Source organism: Physella acuta, unplaced genomic scaffold (assembly GCF_028476545.2).
Source record: "Physella acuta isolate Inbredline_101_S28 unplaced genomic scaffold, ASM2847654v3 ptg000017l, whole genome shotgun sequence".
Lineage (NCBI taxonomy): Eukaryota > Metazoa > Mollusca > Gastropoda > Physidae > Physella > Physella acuta.
Genome location: NW_026731537.1, coordinates 764,553 through 791,882, shown reverse-complemented (window position 1 = coordinate 791,882; position 27,330 = coordinate 764,553). Strand labels below are relative to the sequence as shown.

The window sequence follows — 27,330 nt, the reverse complement described above, 5'->3', positions numbered from 1 at the left end:
ACCGTATGGGTCCACAATAGAAGAAATCGGTGCCACAAATTTGAGCTGTTTCAGGAGCCTGACACCCCCCCCCCCCCCCCCCTTAGGAAAAGATAACAGGTTGAGGAGTGGTTTGTGCTAGAAATAGGCTTAAGAAAAGAGAGCTGGATATGTATAGAGGGAAAGGGTGTTTGTCATGTTCCACTTTATTATTTTTTTTTCGACCAGAAATCATTTCGTCAAACAACCTTTTGTGGGACCCTGACCAACACATTTTTCACCCATCATCAACATTTGTTTATTTGAATGATATCAACAAACGAGTGGGTTATTTTTACACTTTTATTTGTTTTTTTTTCTGACATCATGAAGACTTGATTACAAACACTGAACTAAAATTTGATTCAAATGATACAACACGACTATTGGGGGGAATACCAAGGGAAGCAACCAAATAATTTCAACAACTTGCAAGTGACAACAGATAACATTGCTTATGTTTTAGCATTGCTTGCCAGTCAGGCCACATCAACTAGAGCAGCAAATGAAAAGCTGGGCCACCTACAAGCAACCAGAGACTAACACGCTAGTTGGGGGGGGGGGGGGGCAAGGTGTAAGCTACACTGGTGGGGGAACACAAGGTGTAAGCTACACTGGGTCGACTAACTTTTGAAGGGTGGCCGGGGAAAATGTACAAGATTTTCTTTTGAACATGGTAGTGGTCAGGTGGTGCTGGACAGTCTTCAGTGGTCAATCTCAACAGATAAGATGATCTGCTAGAAACTGAACCAGGGCCCCTAGTCAACCTGTTTGAATTTAGCGGCACCTGTAGCAGATGAAAGCCTGGAACGTATGTACAACAACTTGACCCAGCCCAACAGACAAAGTTTTTGAACAGAAATCAATGCTGACATGTGCGTCTTCAACAAGACAAGCAAGATATAAATTTTATAACACCAGGGCTGGGGGCAGTCATATAAACAACTAATACTGATATATTTACAAAAACAATTTTACACGGTGACACGGCACACCCAGTGTCATTTGTCACAATGTCATACTCAAGTGTCATTTGTCACAAAGTTATGCCACATTTACATTTTTAAATTGTTACATTTACATCTTTGATGAGAAAATTTTATTTACGATTTTACAGTAAAATACAGAAACCTACATGAAGTAGGATGTTAAAGGACTAGCACACACAAGTCTATTAGAGATAAGACTAGTCTTTAAGTTCAATCACTTGCAGCTACACTCATACACATTTTTGAATACAAAAAAATTAACCCTGATTCAACTTTTCTTTTACAGATAAAAATGTAACTGTCAACATGGATTCAATTATTTTTGGTCAGCACATTGTATCACACACGAAAACACTCATGAAAATTTGAACAACCATTGTAAACAAAATGTGGAGAATAAACAAACAAACAAATGGTCTCATTTCATCAACAATAATTGTTTCTCCTCATCAATGATATGTTTGTCTACCACTGGTCAATAAGTTACAGCTGAACACGTTCTCATAACCTGTTGCTTGACTGGTCAAGGACCCACTCGACTGGTCAGTTAACCAGTAGGCTGGTCAAGTGACAGACATTAGTGCTTTAATTAACTGGCCCACCCATACCCCATAATGATCTAACATTACATCCCATTTAATTGTCATCTAGATCAATTGCTTCTTCAGGCTTGTTGCTAATCCTCTCCACCATCTCCTGATTGGACAAGGCTTGACCCAGCAGGGACATGGACGCGCTGGGATGGATGTTGCCCATACCACCCTGTCAACAGAAAACAACATTTGATACATCTGCACAGAGAACTATAAACCACTTTGTATCTCAACATTAATCCTTTAAAGTTCGATGCAACCAAGACTAAGTATAGTACATATATTTACAAGCACAACATTTAACTCCGGCTGGTTGCAATATTTAGAAGATAAAATTCAGAAAAAAGTCATTTAAATGGTTTTTTTTTGTTCTATCAACTTGCATTTATAAGTAAATCCAGCATAGTTTGTAGGTATCTTCAGTTTGGTTTTTCATTTTTAATTATTTTAATACAGATTATTTAACTATAGTTTTTTAAGTTTGAATATTTTGATATAGGATCAAATGAATGGTTAAAATTTTGTGGTTTTATTAACAGTCTAATAAATATAGTAGAAACCCTGAAAGAAATGTTAAAGTAGGTCATCATGTCAAGCAATATTTACAGAACAAGACACACATACCATAGTAGCATGAGCCTTGATTCTAAAATATGTGTCATATGCTGATTTACAGAACAAGACACACATACTATAGAAGCATGAGCCTTGATTCTAAAATGTGTCATATGCTGATTTACAGAACAAGACACACATACTATAGAAGCATGAGCCTTGATTCTAAAATATGTGTCATATGCTGATTTACAGAACAAGACACACATACTATAGAAGCATGAGCCTTGATTCTAAAATATGTGCCATATGCTGATGTGAATGCCCTACCATCATCATCTGGTTCTGCATGGCCCTCAGCCTCTGTATCTGCATCCATGGCGCCATGTTCTGCATGGCGTGGAGCCCTTGGGTGTGTGTCAGGCCACTCTGCTGGGCTTGCTGTTTGATCATGTTCAGGTAACTCATCTCTTGCAGGCGCAACATTTCCATCTACAAGGACAATGGTTTCATTACAGGACAGGGTCAACGTTTATGTTACATTTCTGTGGCAGGATCAGAGTACAGGACTAAACTACTACATTTTAAAAACCAAATACTTTCTTTTTAACACATTTTCTCTCACAGCTGTAGTAAATGTAAACAAACTATACCTGACCAGTGCATAGTTAGACAATTTTGTGTTGTGCAGATAATATAGTTAAAAATCAAATGTAAAAAATAAACCGGGAGTGATCTCCCCTAAACTTTCTCGAATATTCTTATATAACTTGGAATATAGACATGATTTTTAATTACTTAAACTTTTAAAAATAGAATAGAATCTCATAGAAAAAAGAACGCCAAATAAAGATGTTCATAATAGTGCGCAATATTATTAGTACTTTATAAATTTACATGCGTTTTTTGAGAAATCTGAAATAGTGTAAATTAGTACTTTAGGTCAACGGAAATTACTCAAAATTTGATAGAAGGTAGAGAATTAGATCTTTTACTTACATGTGAAATTTCATTTATCTATCTGAAATAGTACTCAGGTTATAAGCTTTTGAAAAATTCAAAGTAGAAAAAGTACCACTTCCGGCTATCGGAAATCGCACAAAAGTTGATCAGGATCTACGATTTTGATAAAATACTTATATATGAAATTCCATCAACCTAGCTGTAACGGTACTCAAGTTATCGTGTTTACACACAGACAGACAGACAGACGGACAAGATTGCAAAATTATGTTTTTCCGTATCAGTGAGGTGTAAAACGTCGAGCTTTGTAAAAATCTCGATTCTTTTTTTTTTGCACGATTAAAAGACTTTCTCTATACTTCGTATATACGAGAAAGTAAAAAAACTTTATAGCAACAAGCTTCAAAATGCACTGAAAATAAGAAAATAAAACTAATTTGCTTTCTTTAATAAAAGCCTTTGTTCCTAAAATATGTAAAAGATCTCATGAGCAACCAAAGCTGCTATTATAAAAACCAATTCAGTATTATTTTCTTATTTTCAGTGCATTTAAAAGCTTGTTGCTATTAAGTTTTTTTTATATTAAATTTATTTTTTACTTTTAAGTCATTCCTAATTTATGAAGTCCACTTGACTAAAAATATTTGCTTTAAAACATCAGTAGCTCACGATATCTAAAAGACAATTATCTACCGAGTGAAAGCAACCGCCTGTGACCACAATTTACAGACACAGCAAGCTGATAAAGCAAAGGATAGTGGGTTATCTTGCTACCTGTCCTTACTTTCAAATTGTTTAAAAACTATATTATCTATCCCTAATACAGTGGCGTGCAGACCTATGTAGATGCCCGGGGCAAAATCAAGCGGAAGATGCCCCCATATATATATATATATATATATATATATATATATATATAAAGCTTAGTTACAATCCGTTAATACACATAGAAAAGCAGTTATTTAAAAAATTGTACTTATCTTAATTAAGATGAAAACGTTGACTACAGCCAGAAAAATCCAAAAGGAATGAATGGTTGGAACTTGGGGGGGGGGGGGGGGGGGGGGGGGGGGAGAGAGGGGGGGGAGGGGGGGAGAGAGGGGAGAGAATTGCCTGACGTGTCATGGTGGGAAGGGAGGGGGGGCTGTGATGCACTACAAAAGAGTCTCATCCGGTTTTGTATTACCGCCCGGCACCGAGGGTACAAAAACGTCCGTGTCTACAATTAGGGCGTTGCGTCAGACACGCCTTTATTGATGGGATGTTTCTCTCTTCGCCTATTTAGGAATCCCTATAGTGTAACTAATACAGGTGAGAGTGTGCATTGAACTAGAGATGTTTTAGATTTTAAAAATCTCTAAACCACTCGGTCAAAAGTTCAATGCTTTAAGGAGATGTGATGCTAGGTACTCTAAAACATCGGCCCGTGTCTAACCATTCACTTCGCTATGTCAGACCCTCCCTACAACTTGGACTTGTATTGCCAAATTTAAAACCCGGTAACGCCTTCTGTCCAGTTCAGGTGGGGGGAAATCCACTAATGTTGACCATGGCCTGAACCCACCCCCACATTTCATTACATCAATTTGGGATCAATTACTCTACAGATGGCTCTACTATTAGTTGAAATAAAACTGGGTCTATATTATGTGCCCCCAATTAAGATAATGAGTAGTGATTTGGGGTGGGTGAAAGTTGGTGTGGTGAGGTAAAAGATCACGCAGATTGTGCATTTAAATTTATGCTTATCGGATGGAAAAAAACAGTCTCCAGATTCGAGTACAATAGGAGGTTTGTCTAAATTGAGGGAGGGAACAAAGTGACAGCCAGCTACACCTTTGTGTTTCTCGACGGGACTACCGGGCGGCCGTGAATGCCGGTAATTTAGACGTGTGAGACTTCAGGACAACTTTACAATGAAGTGAACTCAGCCCAGTGTATCAAAACAGTACGCACTTTTTTAGTTTGAATTTAATCCCTACAATATTTATAAAACAAAAATCCCTATGGTCATGAATATTATAAAGATCATAATTACAATAAAAATAAGAACAGGCTATGTGAATGTGCTTAATCACTCTACGAATGCCGTTACGTCCATCAAAATGAATATGGGCATAATTATTGTATGGAAGCCCTACAAACATCATGCAATGAATAGAAACATAATAAAAATGTTCCGATAATATATGAAACGAACATGGGCATATAATTACTGTATGTATGCCCATCAGACATTCAATAATGAATATAAGCAAAATAAATATCATCCGATAATATATAAAACGAATATGGGATAATTGCTGTAATTATATAAATACAAACGTGAATACAAGTAAATTACTTTAAAGATGCCCTGACGATATATAAAATGAATGCGGGCAAAATTACTGTGTGGATGCCCTTCAAAACTATTATGATGAATATAAGCAAAATTACATTAAAGATGCCCCTACAGTGTATAAAATATAATCATGGGCTTTAATACTCTATGGGATGACCATAAGAGTATAAAATGATTATGGGCATGTTCTCTAAAAGATGCCCCTACCTACACTATACCTAAATAAGTATCAGATACTCTATTAATTGAAAGACTGCATACATTTATTCGGGGAACATCAATGACTACTATACCCCTACCCTTCACCAATGACTTTTGTTGATTGTAAATACACATTTCGGTGAATTCGGCAAATTGAGGGCTTTAATACTCTACGGATGACCACAAGTGTATAAAATGATTATGGGCATGTTCTCTAAAAGATGCCCCTACAGTGTGTAAATTATAATCATGGGCTTTAATACTCTATGGATGACCACAAGTGTATAAAATGATTATGGGCATGTTCTCTAAAAGATGCCCCTACAGTGTGTAAATTATAATCATGGGCTTTAATACTCTATGGATGACCACAAGTGTATAAAATTATTATGGGCATGTTCTCTAAAAGATGCCCCTACAGTGTGTAAATTATAATCATGGGCTTTAATACTCTATGGATGACCACAAGTGTATAAAATGATTATGGGCATGTTCTCTAAAAGATGCCCCTACAGTGTGTAAATTATAATCATGGGCTTTAATACTCTATGGATGACCACAAGTGTATAAAATTATTATGGGCATGTTCTCTAAAAGATGCCCCTACAGTGTGTAAATTATAATCATGGGCTTTAATACTCTATGGATGACCACAAGTGTATAAAATGATTATGGGCGTGTTCTCTAAAAGATGCCCCTACAGTGTGTAAATTATAATCATGGGCTTTAATACTCTATGGATGACCACAAGTGTATAAAATGATTATGGGCATGTTCTCTAAAAGATGCCCCTACAGTGTGTAAATTATAATCATGGACTTTAATACTCTATGGATGACCACAAGTGTATAAAATGATTATGGGCGTGTTCTCTAAAAGATGCCCCTACCTACACAAGTATCAGATACTCTATTAATTGAAAGACTGCATACATTTATTCGGGGAATATCAATGACTACTACACCACTACCCTTCACCAATGCCCCTTTCTCCCTGAAGGTTGTACGACACGGACAGTACGATGACTATATCAGTGCCATGTGTTGATTTTATATACACATTTCGGTGAATTCGGCAAATTGTGATAATTTGATAATTCTGCCTAGGTAGACAAACCTTAGTAGACATTTAGCTTTCCTAAAAAAAAAAAAAAAAAAAAAAAAAAAAAAAAAAAAAAAAAAAAAAAAAAAAAATCAAAAATAAAATCATTTTTTTACCCCCTTTGGATGCCCCCTTGATGTGGCTGCCCGGGGCCTGGGCCCCCTCCGCCCCCCCCTCTGCACGCCACTGCCCTAATAGCCTTCAATAATTTGACCTGGCTCTACAATTGTTAACAGTTGGTGTGAACTACAGCTCACAGAACTAGGCTAGTTATCTCCCCTTCTGTTATTGAATATAGTAATCTACTGAGCGATCGCTAGTATTTAATCGTATTATGTCCCGTTAGTTTTGAAACCATTTAATTAATTTTTAATGACTAACATCCAATCAAATTAAAAAATAGATATTCATGCGTTCCCTCGAAGACGAAGGTATCTGGACAATTTGACTAAAATCGCTGCAGCAGAAGTTGGTAAAAACTGAGCTACAAGATTTTTCACAAACTGATGTGAACTAAGTAAAATCTTGTAACAAAGATAGAGCTAATTCTAAAAGACAGGTGTACTAACCCTCCTGAGCTCCTCCTGTTTGATCTGTACTTGTCTCCTTAGGGCTTGTTGAACATGTAGGTGGAACAAATCTTCAGATATGTCTGGCAGCTGAAAGAAAACAGGTCAGTCACAACATGTAGGTGGAACAAATCTTCAGATATGTCTAGCAGGTCAGTCACAACATGTAGGTGGAACAAATCTTTAGATATGTCTAGCAGGTCAGTCACAACATGTAGGTGGAACAAATCTTCAGATATGTCTAGCAGGTCAGTCACAACATGTAGGTGGAACAAATCTTCAGATATGTCTGGCAGCTGAAAGAAAACAGGTCAGTCACAACATGTAGGTGGAACAAATCTTCAGATATGTCTAGCAGGTCAGTCACAACATGTAGGTGGAACAAATCTTCAGATATGTCTGGCAGGTCAGTCACAACATGTAGGTTGGATCATACAAAGGAGTGAAGAATTTCTAGACAGTGCCAAAGGTGAAACAATGAGTTACCTGCTGCCTTAGAGCCTGTACCGTAGCTGTTATCTGCTCTCTGCTTAAAATTTGAGCTGCAGCCATCATGGGCCAGCTGGCTGTTCTCTCCATGCCTGGGCCTGAGAGGGAGACACAGAATTAACTATCTCACATACAAATAGTCAAATAATGTGACAATTATCTCACTTAAGAGAGAAAAAAATAAATGAACAACTATCTTATCTACACGTGGTCAAATACTGTTACAATGATCTTAGAATGGGTCAGATACTTAATTTTTCTATTAAAAGATGCCTCAAATTAAAAAAAAACAACAAAAAAAAAAAAAAAAAAAAACACGCTTGTGTGTACTTACCTCTAATGATAATGCCCTTCTTCTCATTCTCATATTCCTCCCAGGCTGCTTTCTTCTCCTCTTCCGTCAAGTTTTGGTCCACCTGGTTCTCCAGGAGTGAGTCATGTTCATGGAAGGAGTTCACACAATGTTTGTTGTTCTGTAGGATCTCAGCAAGCAGGGGGTCCTAAGGGAGTTACAAAAAGGGAATCATTACACCGTCTTCTGTAAGAGGCTAGCTAATTACACCGTCAACTTCTGTAAGAGGCTAGCTAATTACAACTTCTGTAAGAGGCTAGCAAATTACACTGTCAACTTCTGTAAGAGGCTAGCTAATTACAACTTCTGTAAGAGGCTAGCAAATTACACTGTCAACTTCTGTAAGAGGCTAGCTAATTACACTGTCTTCTGTAAGAGGCTAGCTAATTACACTGTCAACTCCTGTAAGAGGCTAGCAAATTACACTGTCAACTTCTGTAAGAGGCTAGCAAATTACACTGTCAACTTCTGTAAGAGGCTAGCTAATTACACTGTCAACTCCTGTAAGAGGCTAGCAAATTACACTGTCAACTTCTGTAAGAGGCTAGCTAATTACACTGTCAACTCCTGTAAGAGGCTAGCTAATTACACTGTCAACTTCTGTAAGCGACCACAAAAATGATCTCAAGTCTAGGTTCATGATATACACTCGCAGGGTCAGAGAAAGTTTACACCATAGATTTTCATAGAGTTTGATTTTCAAATGAGGCAAAAGCGTAAACATTAAGACATAATGGTAATATCATAACTTGAGTGTCAAAATGGTCACAATCATACAAGTAGGCAGTCCTGTATTATCCCCCTTGTTAAAAATTTATCTTCTTGAAAGCCTAACAAATGTTTTACACAATTGAAGCTGATATGTTCTAGACTAGAAAACAACTACACACAACACAAGCTGACAGTTTTGGTCTTAGATCTTCTGTATAAGTATGTATGTGTGTTGTACCTTAGGCAAGGCTAGAGTTGGTTTTTCTGTCCCGTCACCCCAGCGGTCAGGCCTGAAGTTATACAGCTCCTTGAGGTCATTGGCTGAGAAATGTCTCTCTATCTGATGCTCGTCCACAACTCGTTGAGATAGAGACAGCTTGGCTACCTGTCTGTCATAAATCTTTTCTTCCATAGTGCCCTAGAAAACAAATATTTTCATTTCATACTATGTCCAACAATTATTTAATGAGAAATAGCTATTTTGCTACCTTTTGATGTTCAGGCACACAACTTTTTTTGAATAAAGATTATCTTACACCCCTCTTCACATTTTTTGCTCTCTCCCTAAAAGCTTTGCATGCAAAGTGTCTTACTTTGTCACAAGGAAGAAGCCTTACCTGAGCCAAGAACCTGTAGATGTAGCAAGGCTTGGTCTGACCAAACCTGTACACTCTGAAGATGGACTGGACATCATGAGAGGGGTTCCACGATGCATCAAAGATGATCACACGGTTGGCAGCAACCAAATTTATGCCAAGGCCACCAGCACGTGTAGAGATGAGGAACAAGCGAGCTCTGGAAACATATTTTAAACTCACATTTAAGTACATATTAGAACTAGCAAGTTAGAAATTTATTTTGAAAGAACTGGAAATACATGTCTAAAATCAATGCCACAGTCCCCCCTAAAGAAGAACTTGAAATGCATGTCTTAATCTATGCCACAGTCCCTCCTAAAGAAGAACTGGAAAACCATGTCTAAAATCTTTAAAAACCATCTACCTGTAGTTGTCAACATCATTAAAGTTGGATGCCCAGGTTTGCCTGTTCTGGGCACTTGTGGTTCCGTCCATACGGTAATAATCCAGGTTTTTGGTCCAGCTCTTGCCAAAAGTTTCCTTCTCATCCTTCTCCCCCTCCCCTAGAGCTTCACACTCCTGCTGGAACTTGGAGTCGATGGTCTCCAGGAAGTTCTCAATGATGTTAAGTGATAAAATACTCTGGCTAAAGATAAGCCTGTCAGAGAAAACGTGGCACATTAACACATGACATCTAACATCACAGTTTATAAACACATCATCTAGTAAAACGTTTAACCCTTCACAATTCTACCTGCCAGCTATTGCAAGAGAATTTTCCCTTGTGGTGCGATCCAATGTATCTGCGTTTTCTAAAACCATTTTTGTTGAAATAATTTAGAACTTGCATATTTATTGTTTTTCTAGGATTAATATTGTTAAAATTATTATTAGTAAATTATGAATTAATTCAACTACATTTAATAATAGACTTAGACCATTTTCCTGTATGTTTTATTTAATTGTAAAAAGGGTTAAATAATAATTACACCTCATTACAGACAACAATCAACAACCATTGAAGAGAAAGCTGTGCATATAATGTAAGGAAGAGAATGTTGGGCATATAATGTAAGGAAGAATGTTGGGCATATAATGTAAGGAAGAGAATATTGAGCACATAGTGTAAGTTAGAGGAATGCTGTAGCTCTGTACTTACACTTTGTCACCAATCTCCTCACACATCCTGAGGATCTCAAAGAGCAGATAGAGCTTGTTGCTGAGCTCCAACTTGTTCTTGTCGTCCTCCGTCACGTACGGAGCCCACCACTCCTTAGTCACAGCCTTGTCCTGGTCCTCAGCACCCTCTTCCTCCTCCTTACCCCTGGTCTTAGACTTCCACTCAGCTATCACCTCCTCTGGGTCACTGTCCTCTCCAGCTTGTCTCCTGTAATTATCATGTGACTCAATCTTATATTCAGCGAGGGAGAAAAAAATTAAACTTGTGGGCAAGTTCAATGCTTGTTAACCTCAAAGTTTGTGTTTTTCAGACCAGAAAACTCTGAGGTTAGCAGTCAGACATTTAAGTGAATTGAACAAGGTTTGCGCTTGTAAAACAGAAAGGGAATATTTCTTTATGACATTTTGACTGACTACTAGCAACAATAACAGGGTTCCAACAATTTCTGACCAGAAAATTCGCTACTATTCGAAGAAATTCCCTGCTATTTTTCATATAAATTTCAATGCGCATAACCATTGAACATTAACTTGCCAAATAAAATTTAATTAAACCTAAAAAAAAGCAGACGTTTTTTAAGGGGTGCCACTAATTTTTTTAAAGTCATATCCTAAAATTCAATTCCAAAACTTGATGTCGTGTCAGAAATTAAAAAAAATAAAATTGGACAAAAATCCCCCTCATGCTATTATTGTACTAATTAATTAATACCTTAACATAGCGAATATCTAAAATAAAAGAAGTTTCTGTTATTATGAAATAACACTGAAACGATTATTTTTTAAGTTCACTAAAATGAAAAATGTTTTTTTTTAAAATGAACTTAGTTAAACTATAATGATCATTCACAATGTTTCCAAATTAATGATTGTGTCATTTCTTAGAGGGACGTTTATTTTTTAAACTTAAACGAGTCTAATTATAATTTTAACATTTTAGTTTGATAGACAATGAGATCAACAGGAACAATTGAAATTAGATAGATTATAGGGCCTTTTTTCTTCAAACAAATCGAATTAAAAAAGTACTTGAAAAAACAAAAAAATAAACATCTGAGCCAGGCTTATGATCATGAAGATAGTAATTAAAAATTTTTTTTTCATGAAAGCAAGAATAGCTGGTTTGGCAAATTTATTTTTAAAAAATAAAATCTTTGTTTCTCCCAAATTTAGTATCACTGGCTAACCGTAAAATAATGTGCTAAAACGGTTATCCATGAAATAGGTGATATTAAAAAAGATTTTACTAGGCGCGATCCTAGTCCTTTAACAATAACATTTATTTAGGTCCACCACTAGAGTACATGGCAATTTCACAGCAGGTTCAAATAAGCCGAAAAAAAATCTTGTGTAGCCTAAACTAAATTTTATACTAATCCTAAAAAAAAAAAAAATGATGTCACGCCAATATTGAGTAACCCTCAGCTAGCATAGCGGTAGATTTACCATGTACGCTTGGGCGATTGGCGGAAAAAGATTCAACTGTAAAAAGGCTCCAGAGTCATAATAAAAACGATTTCTACAATCATGTGTCAAAAGTCTTCTTTTGTTTTCTAACTTCAAACCTGGCCATTTTAAAACTCAAATTTTGCTAACCTGGAAAAGTGGTTCAATTGAAAGAAATTGAAAATTGTAGCAACCATCGCAAATTGTGGGTGATTATAGTGAGCTTTAACTCTAAGCCACGTAAACTGGCGAGACTACATTAGAATAGGCTCATGCCAAGTTCAAATCTCGCGATATTTGGGTGAAGAAATTTTATCTTGAAATTTCCTGTTTTTTATAGGCTCTGTGGGAACCCAGCAATAGCTATCATATAAGAATAATTTCTAGCTAGCTACCATACCCCCAGTCATGCAGTGAAAACTAACCTGGCTTTAGCTCTGGTCCTCTTGGTCCCTCTAGCCATGTTAGGTCTAGAACTTGTGCCCTCCCCTCCACTGTCACTCTCCTTCTTCTCATCTTCGCTGGTGGTGTTGGAGCTGGAGAAGGATCTGTCAGCATCGGAATCATCATCATCAATGAAGGAGTCCTCGTCATCAAACTTGACCTGCAACGACACGTCTGGTTAAAACACACACAGCTAGACTTTTGGATGGTGTAGACGAGAGATCCCCCACCACAAGGTGACCAGTGAATCATTAAACTGTTCATTTAAATGTTATTCATGTGGGGAATAGTCCAATTCAAGTTAAGCACCACTGATGCAGATGGTTAAAACACACACAGCTAGACTTTTGGATGGTGTAGACGAGAGATCCCCCACCACAAGGTGACCAGTGAATCTTTAAACTGTTCATTTAAATGTTATTCATGTGGGGAATAGTCCAACTCAAGTTAAGCACCACTGATGCAGATGAAAGTAAGTAAAATAAAATACAATTTTTTTTTAGTAAGTTACCTTAGATTCATCTCTGATCTCTGCCAGCTTCAGGACCCATGGATGTGTCCAAATTTTCATCAGATTCTGGTAGTCAGTGAATAGCCTGGCACCTTTGTTAGAGAAGACACCGTCCACCCCTTGACCAGTCAGCTCCATGTATTTCTCATACAGCTCTATCTGGATGTTGGTCAGTCGCACAGAGATGACGTACTCTTGTTTGGGTGGTAAGAACTTGGTCAGAGCGGAGTAGTCCCTCCTCTGGAACAAACAGAGCTCAGTTTTCAAGTTGGCTCAATGTTATATAATGCTGACACATAATTCATCACAGTTGTCAATAACTAACATCATGATCACCCCCCCCCCCCTAACAAGAGTTAGACCAGTACCTGGACACATCCTGCCAACATCTCATGAAGAATGTGAGCTCTAGCCTTCATCAGCTTGACATCCCTGGGTGTGCTGTCATTACACTGGCCGTTCTGGATGGGGCTTATAAATCTGTTGTTGAACTCTTTACGTGTACCCAGCAGGTTTGGCTTGACAAAACTCAACATGCAGTGATCTAGACAAAATACACCATACAGTGAGTGATCTAGACAAAATACAAACTGTCGTTAAACTGGGTAAAACTCAAGAGACAGTGATGTAGACATGATCTGCAAACAGAATGTAGCACTTACATTCATTTAAATTGTTCTGTAAAGGAGTTCCTGTTAACACAACTCTCCTTCTTGTCCTCATCTGGTTCATGGCCTTGGAGATAGCTGATGCTTCGTTCTTTAAGATATGACCCTCATCACAAATGACAATATCAGGACCTATAGGAGCAATCAGATTTTTCATAAATCATATATTTCAAAGAAAACGCAAGTGTAATTACTACAATTGGACCAGCAATTTTGAAAATCTGAGCATATGGAACAAAAATAAATAATTATGTGGGCTATGTACCTGGGTCCACCAATGTTTCAACAAACACCTTCTTCTGACGTTTATTTTTGCACCTACTCCCAGTGGTCAGGTTGCGATACATCTCGTAGCCAATGATCATGATGCCTCCACTCTCCTGCCAGTCTTTGAGAGCACTGGCTCTAGCAGCGTTCTGTTTGCAGCTGGCCAACTCCCACACCTGGCAGACAAAAACATAAAAACAGGGCATTATTACCAGAATATTTGTTATTAAAACTATATGGAAAATGTTCTTCATAAATTACTGCATAATTGCTGTATTTTATTTATCAACATAAATGCAGCATATGTAATCAACTATATTGAACAACAAAACACCCAGTTAGGATGAGACTTTGTATAGCCAGTAACTAAAGACATAGAGAAATTAATGAATCTCTACCTCCAGTTGATCCTCCTCATCAAACCACATGGTCCACTCATTCCTCCAGTTGAGGACTGTGTTCAGTGGACTCACAACCAAACATGTTTTCTGCTTCAGGACTTTCTCATGGCTGAGTATTGTATGGACAAATGCAATCACCTAGTACAAATAGAACAAAAAACTTTAGATAAAAGGCACAAGGGTCAATTAAAATATTTTAGTCTGTTTTAGGAGCCTAAAGACTAACGCTCATTACATTATTTTGTGCTATGGAGCATCTAGAGTGTACTAATAACTTACTGAAAGAGTTTTTCCAAGCCCCATACAATGGGCCAGAATACACCCAGCACCTGGCTCTTTCTTTGTTCTCTTCACACTTTCAAACAGGCAGTCCCACATAAACTGTACGGCTGAAATACATTCAGTACATATAATTATAATAAGAAAACAGGCAGTCCCACATAAATTGTACGGCTGAAATACATTCAGTACATATAAGAAAACAGGCAGTCCCACATAAACTGTACGGCTGAAATACATTCAGTACATATAAGAAAACAGGCAGTCCCACATAAACTGTACGGCTGAAATACATTCAGTACATGTAAGAAAACAGGCAGTCCCACATAAATTGTACGGCTGAAATACATTCAGTACATATCAGAAAACAGGCAGTCCCACATAAATTGTACGGCTGAAATACATTCAGGACGTATAATAAGAAATAAGGCACTCCCACTTAAACTATACAGCTAGAAACCCTCAGTCCACATCAGTAATTAGAAAAAAAAAGTTCCGCCAGCTCAAAGAAATGCTATTAGTGAAATGGTTTAACAAAACATACCTTCCACCTGGTGAGGTTTAAGTTTGCGCACCAACTTCAAATTGACTTGAACCAATGGCTCATCCCCTTCTTCTTTGCCTGCTTCTAGGATCAGTTTGGTTGTGATTGGACAATCCATGGGATTGTTGTCATCTTTTATTGTCTCAATGTTAAACTGGGAAACAAAGAACAAAACACTAAAGCTACAAAGCTCATGCTTAACACAGACAACCCCATATGAAACTTGTACACAGACAAGCCCCATGTTTAACATAACACACCTAAATATATTTAGGCAGCCACAAATGAACTATATAAAACTAAATAAAAAAGTGGAAACATGCAGCCAACCTCTCTCTGTTTAGCAGCAATCCTGCGTCGCCTCTTCTCCTCAGCTTTGGCTGCAGCCTTTGTGGAGTCCTCCAGCTTTTTGTTGGACATCACTTTACGGATCTGTTTCCTCTTACCTGCCTTACTGCTGTTGGGATCATCCTGAGAACATACCTAGCATTAGTTACAATGTTCCTGAGAACATACCTAGCATTAGTTACAATGGTCCTGAGAACATACCTAGCATTAGTTACAATGGTCCTGAGAACATACCTAGCATTAGTTACAATGTTCCTGAGAACATACCTAGCATTAGTTACAATGTTCCTGAGAACATACCTAGCATTAGTTACAATGGTCCTGAGAACATACCTAGCATTAGTTACAATGTTCCTGAGAACATACTTAGCATTAGTTACAATGTTCCTTTGTTACACTAGTTTTAAACATGTAATGTAACACTCCCATGAAATTAGTTAAAAATATGGGGACAGAATGTTTGATAAATTCTATACAAACTAGCCATCAGTACCAGCTACACGTGAATTATTGGCCTATATATTTTTTAAATGTCATACTTGTTTGAGAAATAAATTTTATAAAACAGTTATTGATAAAAAAGAAATGTGTTTTGCCACACGTTGGACAATATTAGTGACAAAGCAAAGAAATAACTACATAGCAAAAATTCTGACATTTAATATAATGTAGGCTTCCAATACCCATCAGAAAAATTATAACCAAATTATATGGGCCTACATTATTTATATTAGTCAACACAACACCATATTAAATGCCCACACTGATTAAGTGACTTAAATGAGAGAGAGAGGTGCACACATGTGCTTTCATATATTAGAAAATTTCAACTGCCCACAATACAACTTAAATTTTATAGGCAAAAAAAAAAAAAGACACTTGCATCATCATCTTCCTGTTTTTCTTCATCTTCCGATGAATCACTCATTTTCTTTATTCTCCTCCTGCTCTTTCCTTTCTTCTTCTTTTTTCCACCTTCCTCATCCTCCTCAGACTCAGCCTCGTCATCACTTCCTTTCTTTGTCTTTCCTTTCCTTTTCCTCTTTGATTTTTTCTTGCCTTTCTTTTTCCCCTTTTTCTCACCATCATCATCACTATCTTTATCACTGTCATCATCATCGTCCTCTTCCTCCTCTAAGTCGTCAGAGAGGTCAGATTCTATACTGGAATCTGAAGAATTGCTTCCTTTGAAATCTCCATCTTCCTCCTTGACTTTCCTAAAAAAAAAAAAGCCAACGTTAGAAAAAAAAGACAAGAATGTTTCAACCAGTAGATAAAAATTTGACTCTCGTGCCATGGGGAAGGGATGTCACCCGACTAAGAACTGATTTGACTCAAATTGTATGCAGCTCTGATGTATTGCAATAAAACCCTCTCACGCCATTATGGCACTACTTAGTATTTTGATAAAACAATATCTTATATAAAGAAGTTTCTGCTACCCCAAGAGGTTGAAGTTTCTGCTACCCTAAGAGGTTGACTTACTTTTTAGGTTTGTCCACATCTGAGTCACTGTCTGACAGTTTGGTGTCCAGCAGCTTACTGCGGATTTGTTTTCTCTTTGCACCAATATTTTCATCGCTGTCATCCTCTGATTCCTTTTTAGTTGCAGCTTTAGCTTTCACTTCTTTTTTAGCTTTGGTTTTTTTTGAAGAGTCTGAAAAATTTCAATAAATTATCCAAGTTGTACATGTTTATAAAAATAACAGATTTCATAACTGTCTTCTTTAATATATATAATTTCAGACATAAACAAGATTGAAAAGTGTATGACCAAAAGCCAACCTATAAAAACAGAGGTTAGTCAATCGAAGAAGGATAGATAAAAACAATGAATGTCTCTAATAAAATCAAAGCACTTTAAAATGAAACCTTGGTCCCATTGTTAGACACATATCTTATAGCACAAACTGCAGTCAAAGGCAACACAATGAAATGCTTGACAATACACCAGAAAAGAAAATCTTACCAGACTCAGCATCACTTGAGTCATCAGCATCCTCTTTGTCTTCAACATCACTCTCCATCTCTTCTAAGATGTCTGTTTTAGCCATTTCATTTTCTTCATCTTCCACATGTTCATCCTGTTGATAAAGAGGTGTATAACATCAACAACTTGTTTCACTATCGGGGCATGAAAACTTTTTTATTCCTTTCGTGTCAAAGCAAAGTGGCTACATATTTTTCAAGATACATAACCCCCCCCCCCCCCCCCCCCCCACCTCACATATACTTAAAAAGCAGTATATATGAAGTAGTCTTAGTTTAATTATAAAAGAATATGTACCCTAACACACACTATTATTTAAATAATTTTAAAAATTTTAAATGCTAAAAATAATTTTAAAAAGTGACTGAAGAAGCATTTTAAGCCCAGAAATCTCTGTTTTAACATTAGCTTATTACTATCAGAGTATTCTTGTATGTCACCAAACCTCATTATCTCTAGCCCAAATGATGGCCAAATCTGTAATTTAACATTGATCTGCATGGCCAATTGTAAACAAACAATACATTTTGTATAATTAACTACCACAGGAAACTATTGCCCATTATTTTTTTGGTATTATTTTCCCTGCTAAAAGTTTATAAATGCTATAAACACTTAATATAGTCCAAAGATAAATTGTCCATAAGCTCAACTTATCTTTTCTATGAACAGCAATCTTCACTAGAGTGTTTACATAATAGGCAAATAGACCAAACAATGCAAGCCGTTGCGACCTAGGCTTGGTAGTTACAGTCATTTAGAAAGGCGGGTAGTTTGTGTAAGACAAATACAAACAAAAGTACCAACAGGCAAAGTAGCTGAATGTAATCCACAAAAAAACAATCTCTGAAATTTTACATGATGGTGATTTCAACTTTTTAAAAAGCACATCCGTGAATGTTTCAACAGAAGCGTTACACCATAATTTGGATGCCAAAATAATGAAGTTAAGAAGAGAAATGGTAAGAAATTCTTTTGGGGGGCAGGAATTTGAGTACTTTAACACTGCATAGTGTTAGCTTACTAGAGCAGGATAGAAATCAACTGAAGCAGTGAGTACAAAGTTGACACTTACTTTTTTTTCTGCTGCAGTCTCTGAGTCCACAAAAAATGTAACTTTTGGTCCTTCTTCATCATCACTTTCATTCTCACTGTCCAGTTTCTCATTCTCACTCTCTTGCTTTTCATTTCCATCTCCATCAGAAGACAGGTCATCATAGTCTGTAGTTTTCTTGGAACACTTGGGACCTACAGAAAAACCAAACACAAACAACAGGTTAGTTTTAGTTGACTAAAGACGCAGCTTATTATTTTAAAACAAGCCAAGGAGAGGGAATGATCGGCAGGGTCTGTATTACTGTAGAAGCTAAATAATTTTTGTAAGTTATAATTAGTGCTTGAGCCACAACAAAGTAAAGATTTTAAAATGAGCAAATAATACCTGGTTTAGATACCCTAGCAACTTTAGCCGCTGCTTGCTTGACCTCACCGTCCTCTTCCTGGTCAGCATCAAGTTCTTTAGCTTTTCTCTTCCTGATGACTGGCATTTTGGCCAGTTTGTTTATTTCTTTCTCTACCTCATCATCATCTTTATCTGCGGGTGTTGTGTCCCCATTTGTCTCTGACTTTTCCTCTTTCTTGGACACTTTTTTAGATTTACTTGCCTCGGTTTTTGTAGATTCTTTTTCTGAAAAAAAAAAGAGGTAATAATTAAAAGTTACACATTTTTGTATCATTAACAATATTTCTAACAGATGTAGCTGAAAATAGGTGGACCTATTAAGTAAGCTGGACACATAAAATATATTGTAAAATATTAGACTCAGCAAGGACATCTCCCCATCCAGCATGAGTGGGAAGGACAATAAGCACGCCACAACACTTAGTTACAAGCAAATTGTGGCCAAATTTGACTCATCCACTTTTTTCTGTTGGCCACCATAGTTCAATAAACACAGACACACCATGTCCAGCTCAAATGGACAGTGGTCAGATATATCTTGGCCAACTTTAACTCATCCAAACCTTGGCTGTCTCCCACCCATGCCTGACGTTTAATGGTAAGTACTCACTCTTGTTGGTCTCTTTAGGGGTCTCGTCATCAGAACTCATGAACAGATCTGAGCTTGAATTGGCCTCCTTCTTACTAGATGTATTCTTCACCTTCTTCTCTTCTGTAGTCTCACTGCTGGACTCAGAACCAGGTTTCTTACTTTTCTTGTCTTTTGACCCAGACTTTTCATCGTCTGTGTCATGGTTTGACTCAGAGGCATCAAGTTTTTTACTTTTTTTGCCATCTTTTCCACCAGATTTTTCAGTGTCAGGGTTTGAGCTGTCAGGTTTTTTACTTTTCTTGTTGACTTTCTCCCCTGACTTTTCTTCATCTGAAGTTACATCAGGCTTTTTTCTTTTTGCTTTTGGTGCCTCTACTGTTTCCTTTTCACTGTCATCAGGAAGAGTGGAGTCTTGGAAAGTGACAGGCAGTTCTAGATCAGCTTCCTCCTGCTCTTTGTCTGTGTTCATCTCCTCACCCAGCTCCTTGATGAGGTCAAACTTGGCAGCCAAGTTTTCATCAACACCATCCTTCTCCACTTCGGCTGGAGCAGTAGATGTGTCTGCCACCTCTGACTCTTGAGCCTTTTCACTGGAATGTTCTTTATCTTTTTTATTCATTAAATCTTCAGAAGAAAGTTTAACTAGTTTTAAGCTGGGGGTTTTCTTGGCAACTGCAGCAATGTCACCAACATCTGCAGCATCTTTCCCAGTACTTTTCTTAGCTGTCTCTGCACTGCTTCGTTGTGTTTTGTCCTCACCAGTTTTACTTCCCGAACTCTCCTTTTCTTTTGATTTAGTTTTATTAGAGCTAGTAATGCTACTTTTTCCATCATTTGATTTAGTGCCAGCTTTTTTGCTGTGATCCTCTGAGCTTTTAACCTTTTCTTTAGAAGTGACTTTTTTCTTCTCTGTAGCATGTTTTGCTTTGACCACCTCTGCGTCACTGTCGTCTGAGAGGCTGCTACTGCTGCTACTAGAATAAACTTTTTTAGCCGACTCCGTAGCTTTATTGGGCGCAGCAGAGCCTGTCTTTGTCACAGGTTTTGGAACAGAATTAGTGGCCTCCTTGACCTGGGTCACTGGTTTATTTTTGGCATCTGCTGAGAGCTGAGAATCTGCGGAGAGAATGGACTTGAGAGACTTGAAGTAAGTGACCAGACCCATGCTCAAAGCTTTAGCACAGCGTCTTTTCTTCTCTTCAATGTCCATCTGACTACTGATTGAGAATTTGAACATGGGAGGTGGATCTTCAGCTGACCGTGGGCTGGTGGAATGGAACTGGGACCTCAGCGCACGCAGCATTTCTTTAAATGTCGTCGTGGAGGTGGAAAGTTTATCCATCATAATCTCCACATTTTCATGGGCTATATCTAAGTCTTTTAAACTAAGTACAACGTTGTCAGTCACTGGTTTGGTGGTCTCTGCCTTCTGAGGAGTAGATGCTGCTGCATTACTCTTTGGGGCAGAATGTGAGGCAGAACTTTTGGATTCTGGCTGCTTGTTCTCAGATTTAGCCGTACCGTTGCTGGTGGGGGCAGCAGCCTTAGCTTTGTCCCTGGCTTGGAGAGCTTTCAAGGTGTCCCGGATCTTCCTGTACTTCTCCCTCAAGCTTTGGAGTGGGGCCTTGTCACAGATATAACACTTCCAGTTCGGCTGACTGTCTGCAAAATTAGAAACATTTGGACTGTTAAAGCTGTGATTATCTTTGATAAGTCTTAAAATGAAAGTGGCTGGGCATAGAGCTGACCAGACTATTCATTCATATACCAAGGTTCAAAGGGTCACTAAACTAGTCTGATAACCACTGGTTAGCCAACTGGATGTTGGACACTTGATAAAATTTTGAATCACAACGACTAAACAAGGCACAAGTGTTACTTACTAATATTGGTGAACTCAGATCTGTTGAAATTCCGCATGACACAAGCCCTACAAAATGCACTGGCACACTCGTCACAGACGACCAGCCTCCCCCCTTCTCCGCACCACCTACACTGCTCATCTGTTCCATCTTTGTCCTTTGCTATTTCTCCACTGGACAGAAACTTATCACAGCGCTAAATCAGGTGAACAAAACACAGACATTAGATTCTGGAATTTTCTAGTCATTAAATGATGTAGATTCTGCATGTTTAAATCTACGTACCTTACAGATGACAACTTTAAGCTCTGGATGTTTTTGAAGGGCACTGTTTTTATATGGGTTTAACTGGCGTCCACATGCTGTGCAGCTTACGTTGTCAAGTATAGATGTATCAATACGTACTGGAGCTAAAGTAATATGAAACAAAAATTACATTCAGGAACTCTAATATGAGAAATTTAGTAATACAACAATTTACAGATGGCACAGAAGCAACAAATATATTAGAAACTATGTAATATTACAATTAGTTTAACCTTCGAACTGCAGTTGTTCTGCAGCATCAAGCCATTTTAACGTTTTCCATGCCAGTTAAAAATGTCTAAATTATATACAGAATGAAAGCAGAGACCCTTACAAGTATATATTTACTAAAAGTACATTGGACAAAGAATCTTTTGGTACACACAATAGGTTGAAATTGACCTAGACATTTACAGGACAAGTAAAATTTGACTAAACAATATCTGTGTTTAACAAAAATCAAAGCTCATGTACTCATAGAAAATTGCCCCATTCTGGAAACAGGAAGGAAATTCACTTTCTAAAATAACTATTTTCCCTTAACCAAAGTACATTTATTTATTAGCATTTTCAATGAAAATTTTCAATTTTGTAATACCAGTTGATTTGGTCGGCCATAACACCACAGAAAGTAGAATATTGGCCAATGATCTGCCATTACGACAGTTCGTGAATTAATGTAACAAAAGCTGAAATAATGTTACTAGAAGAAAATAGAAAAAAAGGTGAAACTAGTTTGTGCCAAATTGATGTCTGTAACAGCTGTAACTTACGGTCACGTTTCTTTTTTAACGGAGCATCATCAACAGCTTGAGGTTGGACTATGACTGTACCTGTAGGTGGTCAGATAAAAACAGCTGATAGCACTATAACAAGAACAAAATTACAGTTTTAACCATATATCTTCCTTGCAATGTATAAAAGCCCAACTTTTCTTTGAGTGAAATAATGACAACCAAGGAAAGTATTCAAATTAAGCCCTAAGTATTAGGTGTCTTCTACCTCTGCTAAAGAAATAATATGGAACTCGTTTTGTAGTTATCGTGTTCAAAGACAATACACACACTCACACAAAATTGTAAAACTAAGTTTTTTTGACATTGGGAGGTGTAAAATATCAATATTGTGAAAATATGGATTTCATTTTTTTTGCACGATTACAATACTTCCTCTATACTTCGTATACGTGAAAGTAAAAAGGAATCAAAGAATAATAATTTGACTGTTAAGATATACGAAAAAATATATCAGAATGTAATAGTTGTTTGTTGCCTCAAGATAATTTATAAACTATGCTTGCTATAGTTTACTATCTTTTTGACTGGAACCTTTGATTTTGAAAAAAAAACCCCAGCGAATTTACATTTAATGGGGAAATTATCTGTTGGCGATAAAAATTATTCACATCATAAATAAAGACTTCCGCCAGTCTTAAGATTTGAAGGGAGGGAGAGGTGTTGTTACTAAAGAGGCATGTAACTAGCTAGGCCAATGCCGCTGCCGAGAAAATCGGACAAATCGGCTTTTCCCTACCCCCTGCATGTTTAACTCTGTTTTTTGCATGCTTTTATTGTGTTTATATTAACATGTTATACATCATTCTGTTCGTAATTGAATAACCTTTTTAACTGTATTAGTTTGATTTCTGTATTATTTCAGACGTTGAAGAAATCGCCGATTTAATCGCATTTTTTACCCCCCGCGGCGACGTGCCGATTAGGGGGGAGGCTTTTTCACCTTTTTAAAAGGGGGGTGTTACTTGGAGTCTATAGACTCTGTGAGTTTTCGTACTACAACTATGAAACTTGGTAGAAGAATAGATTAAATGTACACGTATAACGCTCAGGGTTCTTGGTTAAAATATGTGTAATACTTTCGGAGATATCAGACCGCAAAGTTAAACTAAGTTATTTGAGCTATTTATGGATCGATTTTTTATTTGAACCCTGAGCTGTATTCCTGAAATCTCGACGTTTATTAATATGTATGATATGTCCTATAAGGCCCTATAATAAGGACGTCTATAGACTTTGAAGTGGACCGAAAATATGAACACGACGCGCCGACCGCTGTCTGACTGAACCGCCCTGCTGTGCTTCGAATCGCCGTTTTTAACCTGATGACGCGTTACAAAATTTGTATACACGTATCGAGTTTACGTACTACAATAGTCAAATTTGGCAGACGAATACATTAAATGTACACGTATAACGCTCAGGGTTCGTGGTCAAAATAAGTTAAATACTTTTGGAGATATCGGACCGCAAAGTTGAACCAAGTTTCCCGGTCTATTATTGGACATATTTTGCATTTGAACCCTGAGCTGTATTCCCGAAATCCCGCCGTTTATTTTAATGTATGACATGTATTATAGCACCTCGTAATAAAGCCGTCCATACATTTTAAAACCGAACGAAAATAAAAAATTAACGCGTCGGCCGCCGCCCGACTGATTGGTGATCTACACATCGTGTAGCACAGTTGAGTGTGTGGTCACGTGACGCTAGGCGCTTGATCCGATTGGATGATACTATAAACAATGTCTAAAGATAGATACATGTGTTCCGGTGTTTGACTCGACGGCTATTGCTACTTTATATTTATAAGCACACAGACATGTTGCATAACTTTGTCTTAACCCATTGAAACGTCAAACAAAAGTTTTGTTAGTATTTACGGCTGAGGACTAATCGGCAAAATTAATCCGAATAGCTTCGGCCCGATCAAACAATGCTGTGATGTGATTCGTGTAACGTTTCATTATTGTGTACATTACTTTTTAGTAAAAATGGCTTTAAAAAATAAATTAAATTATATCCGGGGCTCTTTTCTACAAATTTTAATACCACTAACAACGTGGGAGTTACTAGCTTATCAAATCGACCAAAATGGGGTGGGGTGGATGGGGGTAGCCACTGACCATCCTACACCGTATGTAACACCCATAGTCTCACCCCGCCCCCACTAGTCCGTGACGCGACAAGCCGACGAGCATCGCTTTTGATGTTGTATAACACTCGTACGGTACACGGTGGTTTCATACCCCACCTCCCTCCCCCTTCACTTTGTGGAGTTGATGTTACTAATCCTCGGGCATAGATCAGGAAATCTTGCCAGACTTTTGTCTCTGAGATTACATAATATTCATCTGACACGTTCATCGGGTTAGCCGACTAGCCTATCCAGCGGTGGTGTTTACGTAATAGGGCAATAAAATTCATTGGTCAGAAGACCTGGTTACCCACATGTCTGATTGAACTAAATCTAGGCAAAAGCTGGTGGTGGTACACGTGTCTGTGTATAGCCAAACACGGTAATCTTACACAATTTCTAGAATCTACTAGATCTACACAGTCAAGCACTCAAACACGTGCTTTTTTCTTAAGAAAGTTTTTAATTGTAAAAGGCCTACTGGTAGGCTTACAAAATACATAAACCTACTTACTACTAGCATAAACATTGGGCATAAATATAAATTTATGTTATATATCTATTACTTAACTATACCTTGTGCAAGTTTTTAAAAAAAATATTTTCCTCCAAAGTTTATTTTATTGACATTGTAAAAATGATTAACTTTAATATGGGTAATATTACGTAATTACCATAAAGCACACTCTGATTCTAATCAGACACATTTGTAACTAGACTAATTCTATAGCAAAAAGGATTAAGATATTTAAAATAACAAGAAATATAATTATAATGAGATAGGCCTTTATTTTTGGAACAGAGTAGGCCTAGAGTATTGCACATAGATTACATAACATCTTTTAAGAAGTTACATAATCACAAATTTACTATAGCATTCTTCTCTTTGTATTGAAAAACTTGATTAGTTATATTTTCTTCTAATAGGCTATTAACTTGAAGTTAACTGACAATGAGCAAAAGTGATTTTAAAACAAATTCATGGTATATTTTGAGCAAAGGGTGGGATTACATAACCTTAACATTTGATAGTTATGTAGCAATGTTGGACCATTTTAAATCTACCATTAGCTTGAGCATATATAAATGTCATATTTTAGATTAAAACAGCGTTACATTTAAAGAATGACTTCTTATCACATTGATTATTAGATGTTTAAAAAAAATTGAAAGGGGGGTATTACATAATCTATGAGATTAGTAGGTTGAGTAATCGAAGGACACTTTTTAAAATAGCATCATTGGATTCAGCATACAAAAATCTATAAAATATCTTAAAATTACATCAATTGATAAAGTATTCTGGCTTTTATACCACTTTTAGTGAAAAACACTTAAAAATTTGGTCCATACCCTCCCAGTATTTTTCCTCTTTCAGGGTCTACCCCGGTTGTCTGAAAAAACTGCTGTTTTTTAATGACTAAAAAATTCATAACTTTTTTGTTTATGGTCAGATTTTGAAAATTCAAACTGATCTGTAATCAGATTGACAGCCCCTATCCAAATATGTAACTATTATATTGTTTTACTGAAATTAAATTTTTGCATTGGCCTAGCTAATGTAACTGAACACAAGACAATGCAACAAAAACTAACCTTCAGGCAAGTCATCAGGGATGCTATCCGCTGCAACAGGTCCCTCCTCATCGCTGTTATCATCTTCCTCATCACTGTGCAGGATTTTTGAGCTTTTCCCTTTCAGCTGAAGACGAATTCTACCCGGGGCTTCAGGCTTCCTACACAGGGCATAATTCAGGTACAATTGTCAGACATATTTTAGTGACTGATTTAATATTCTCAATATATCTTTTAATTGGAATTCACAGAAAGAAAAAATTTACTTTATTTTTTAATGGTTTAAACATTTTTATTTGAGTTTATGTGTTTAAACCCTGAAACAGCTAGTGCAGGTCTGTCTCATAAACAGATGCTGGCTCAAGCAATTCTCACTAGCCTGGCAGAGAGGAAAGGCGCAACGAAGTGACCACTTCTCTCACCCATGTTACCAGCAGCTAGACCAGTGGGTTTCACTCACCCAGTACATCACACCATTTAGTTTGAACATGAAGGGCTGTTTGGCGAATGGTCTTATAACACAAATCATGTTCTAATTAGGAGGAGCACATTCTACCATTAGACTATGATGTTGGTCTACAGTGGTGGTAAGATGGCATAGTGGAACTCATGAAACAGTAGCAGAGCAGAGGTTCCAACTATATTTAGTTTGGCATATGAAAAAACGTAAGATAGAAATTTATGCTTGTGGCTGTATAATGAGGTAGATCACATTATAATCTTTAGACCTGCAGTGTCATGCTGAAGGCAATGAATCCAATCAGGAGATGTTTGTTGCTAAGTAGTTTTGATATAAAATTAAAAACTTTATTTACTAGAACTGTGATTCAAATATTAACTAACCTTCGTGAAGAACCACTTCTTGAAATGGACTGTAAAAAAATAAATGATTGTGTTAACTTTACAAAGAAATAATCTTGGAAAATAAATAAATACCAAAACACACAAAAGAAACATGTAGGCTATAAAAATAAAAGTACAAGTTAATAATCAGTATAAATAGAACATATGCACTCTGCTTGATCGAATCAACTATGCAAGACCAGAAATGTGTGTGTATAC

At 37.1% G+C, this 27,330-nt stretch overlaps 1 protein-coding gene across 3 annotated transcripts in view; it reads right to left on the bottom strand.

Annotated features, from left to right (window-relative positions):
* Positions 1-307: 307 nt before the first annotated feature.
* The window catches only part of LOC131937200 (transcriptional regulator ATRX), a 28,257-nt gene continuing 1,234 nt past the window's right edge, over positions 308-27,330 (bottom strand). For all 3 annotated transcript variants that reach the window (XM_059294438.1, XM_059294448.1, XM_059294429.1), the window contains exons 3-31: positions 27,112-27,140; positions 26,290-26,429; positions 22,536-22,595; positions 21,742-21,866; positions 21,478-21,652; positions 19,613-21,256; positions 18,982-19,227; positions 18,616-18,788; positions 17,520-17,634; positions 17,036-17,207; positions 16,434-16,767; positions 15,533-15,673; positions 15,203-15,356; positions 14,659-14,768; positions 14,377-14,517; positions 13,977-14,154; positions 13,706-13,843; positions 13,412-13,587; positions 13,044-13,283; positions 12,514-12,692; positions 10,623-10,850; positions 9,888-10,121; positions 9,503-9,680; positions 9,124-9,303; positions 8,157-8,322; positions 7,820-7,920; positions 7,334-7,423; positions 2,486-2,647; positions 308-1,769 (exon numbers count right to left, since the gene is read on the bottom strand). In XM_059294438.1, coding sequence (XP_059150421.1) covers positions 1,644-1,769; positions 2,486-2,647; positions 7,334-7,423; positions 7,820-7,920; positions 8,157-8,322; positions 9,124-9,303; positions 9,503-9,680; positions 9,888-10,121; positions 10,623-10,850; positions 12,514-12,692; positions 13,044-13,283; positions 13,412-13,587; positions 13,706-13,843; positions 13,977-14,154; positions 14,377-14,517; positions 14,659-14,768; positions 15,203-15,356; positions 15,533-15,673; positions 16,434-16,767; positions 17,036-17,207; positions 17,520-17,634; positions 18,616-18,788; positions 18,982-19,227; positions 19,613-21,256; positions 21,478-21,652; positions 21,742-21,866; positions 22,536-22,595; positions 26,290-26,429; positions 27,112-27,140 — 6,135 coding nt within the window. In that variant the 3' untranslated portion in view covers positions 308-1,643. The remainder of the gene's footprint in view (positions 1,770-2,485; positions 2,648-7,333; positions 7,424-7,819; positions 7,921-8,156; positions 8,323-9,123; positions 9,304-9,502; positions 9,681-9,887; positions 10,122-10,622; positions 10,851-12,513; positions 12,693-13,043; positions 13,284-13,411; positions 13,588-13,705; positions 13,844-13,976; positions 14,155-14,376; positions 14,518-14,658; positions 14,769-15,202; positions 15,357-15,532; positions 15,674-16,433; positions 16,768-17,035; positions 17,208-17,519; positions 17,635-18,615; positions 18,789-18,981; positions 19,228-19,612; positions 21,257-21,477; positions 21,653-21,741; positions 21,867-22,535; positions 22,596-26,289; positions 26,430-27,111; positions 27,141-27,330) is intronic.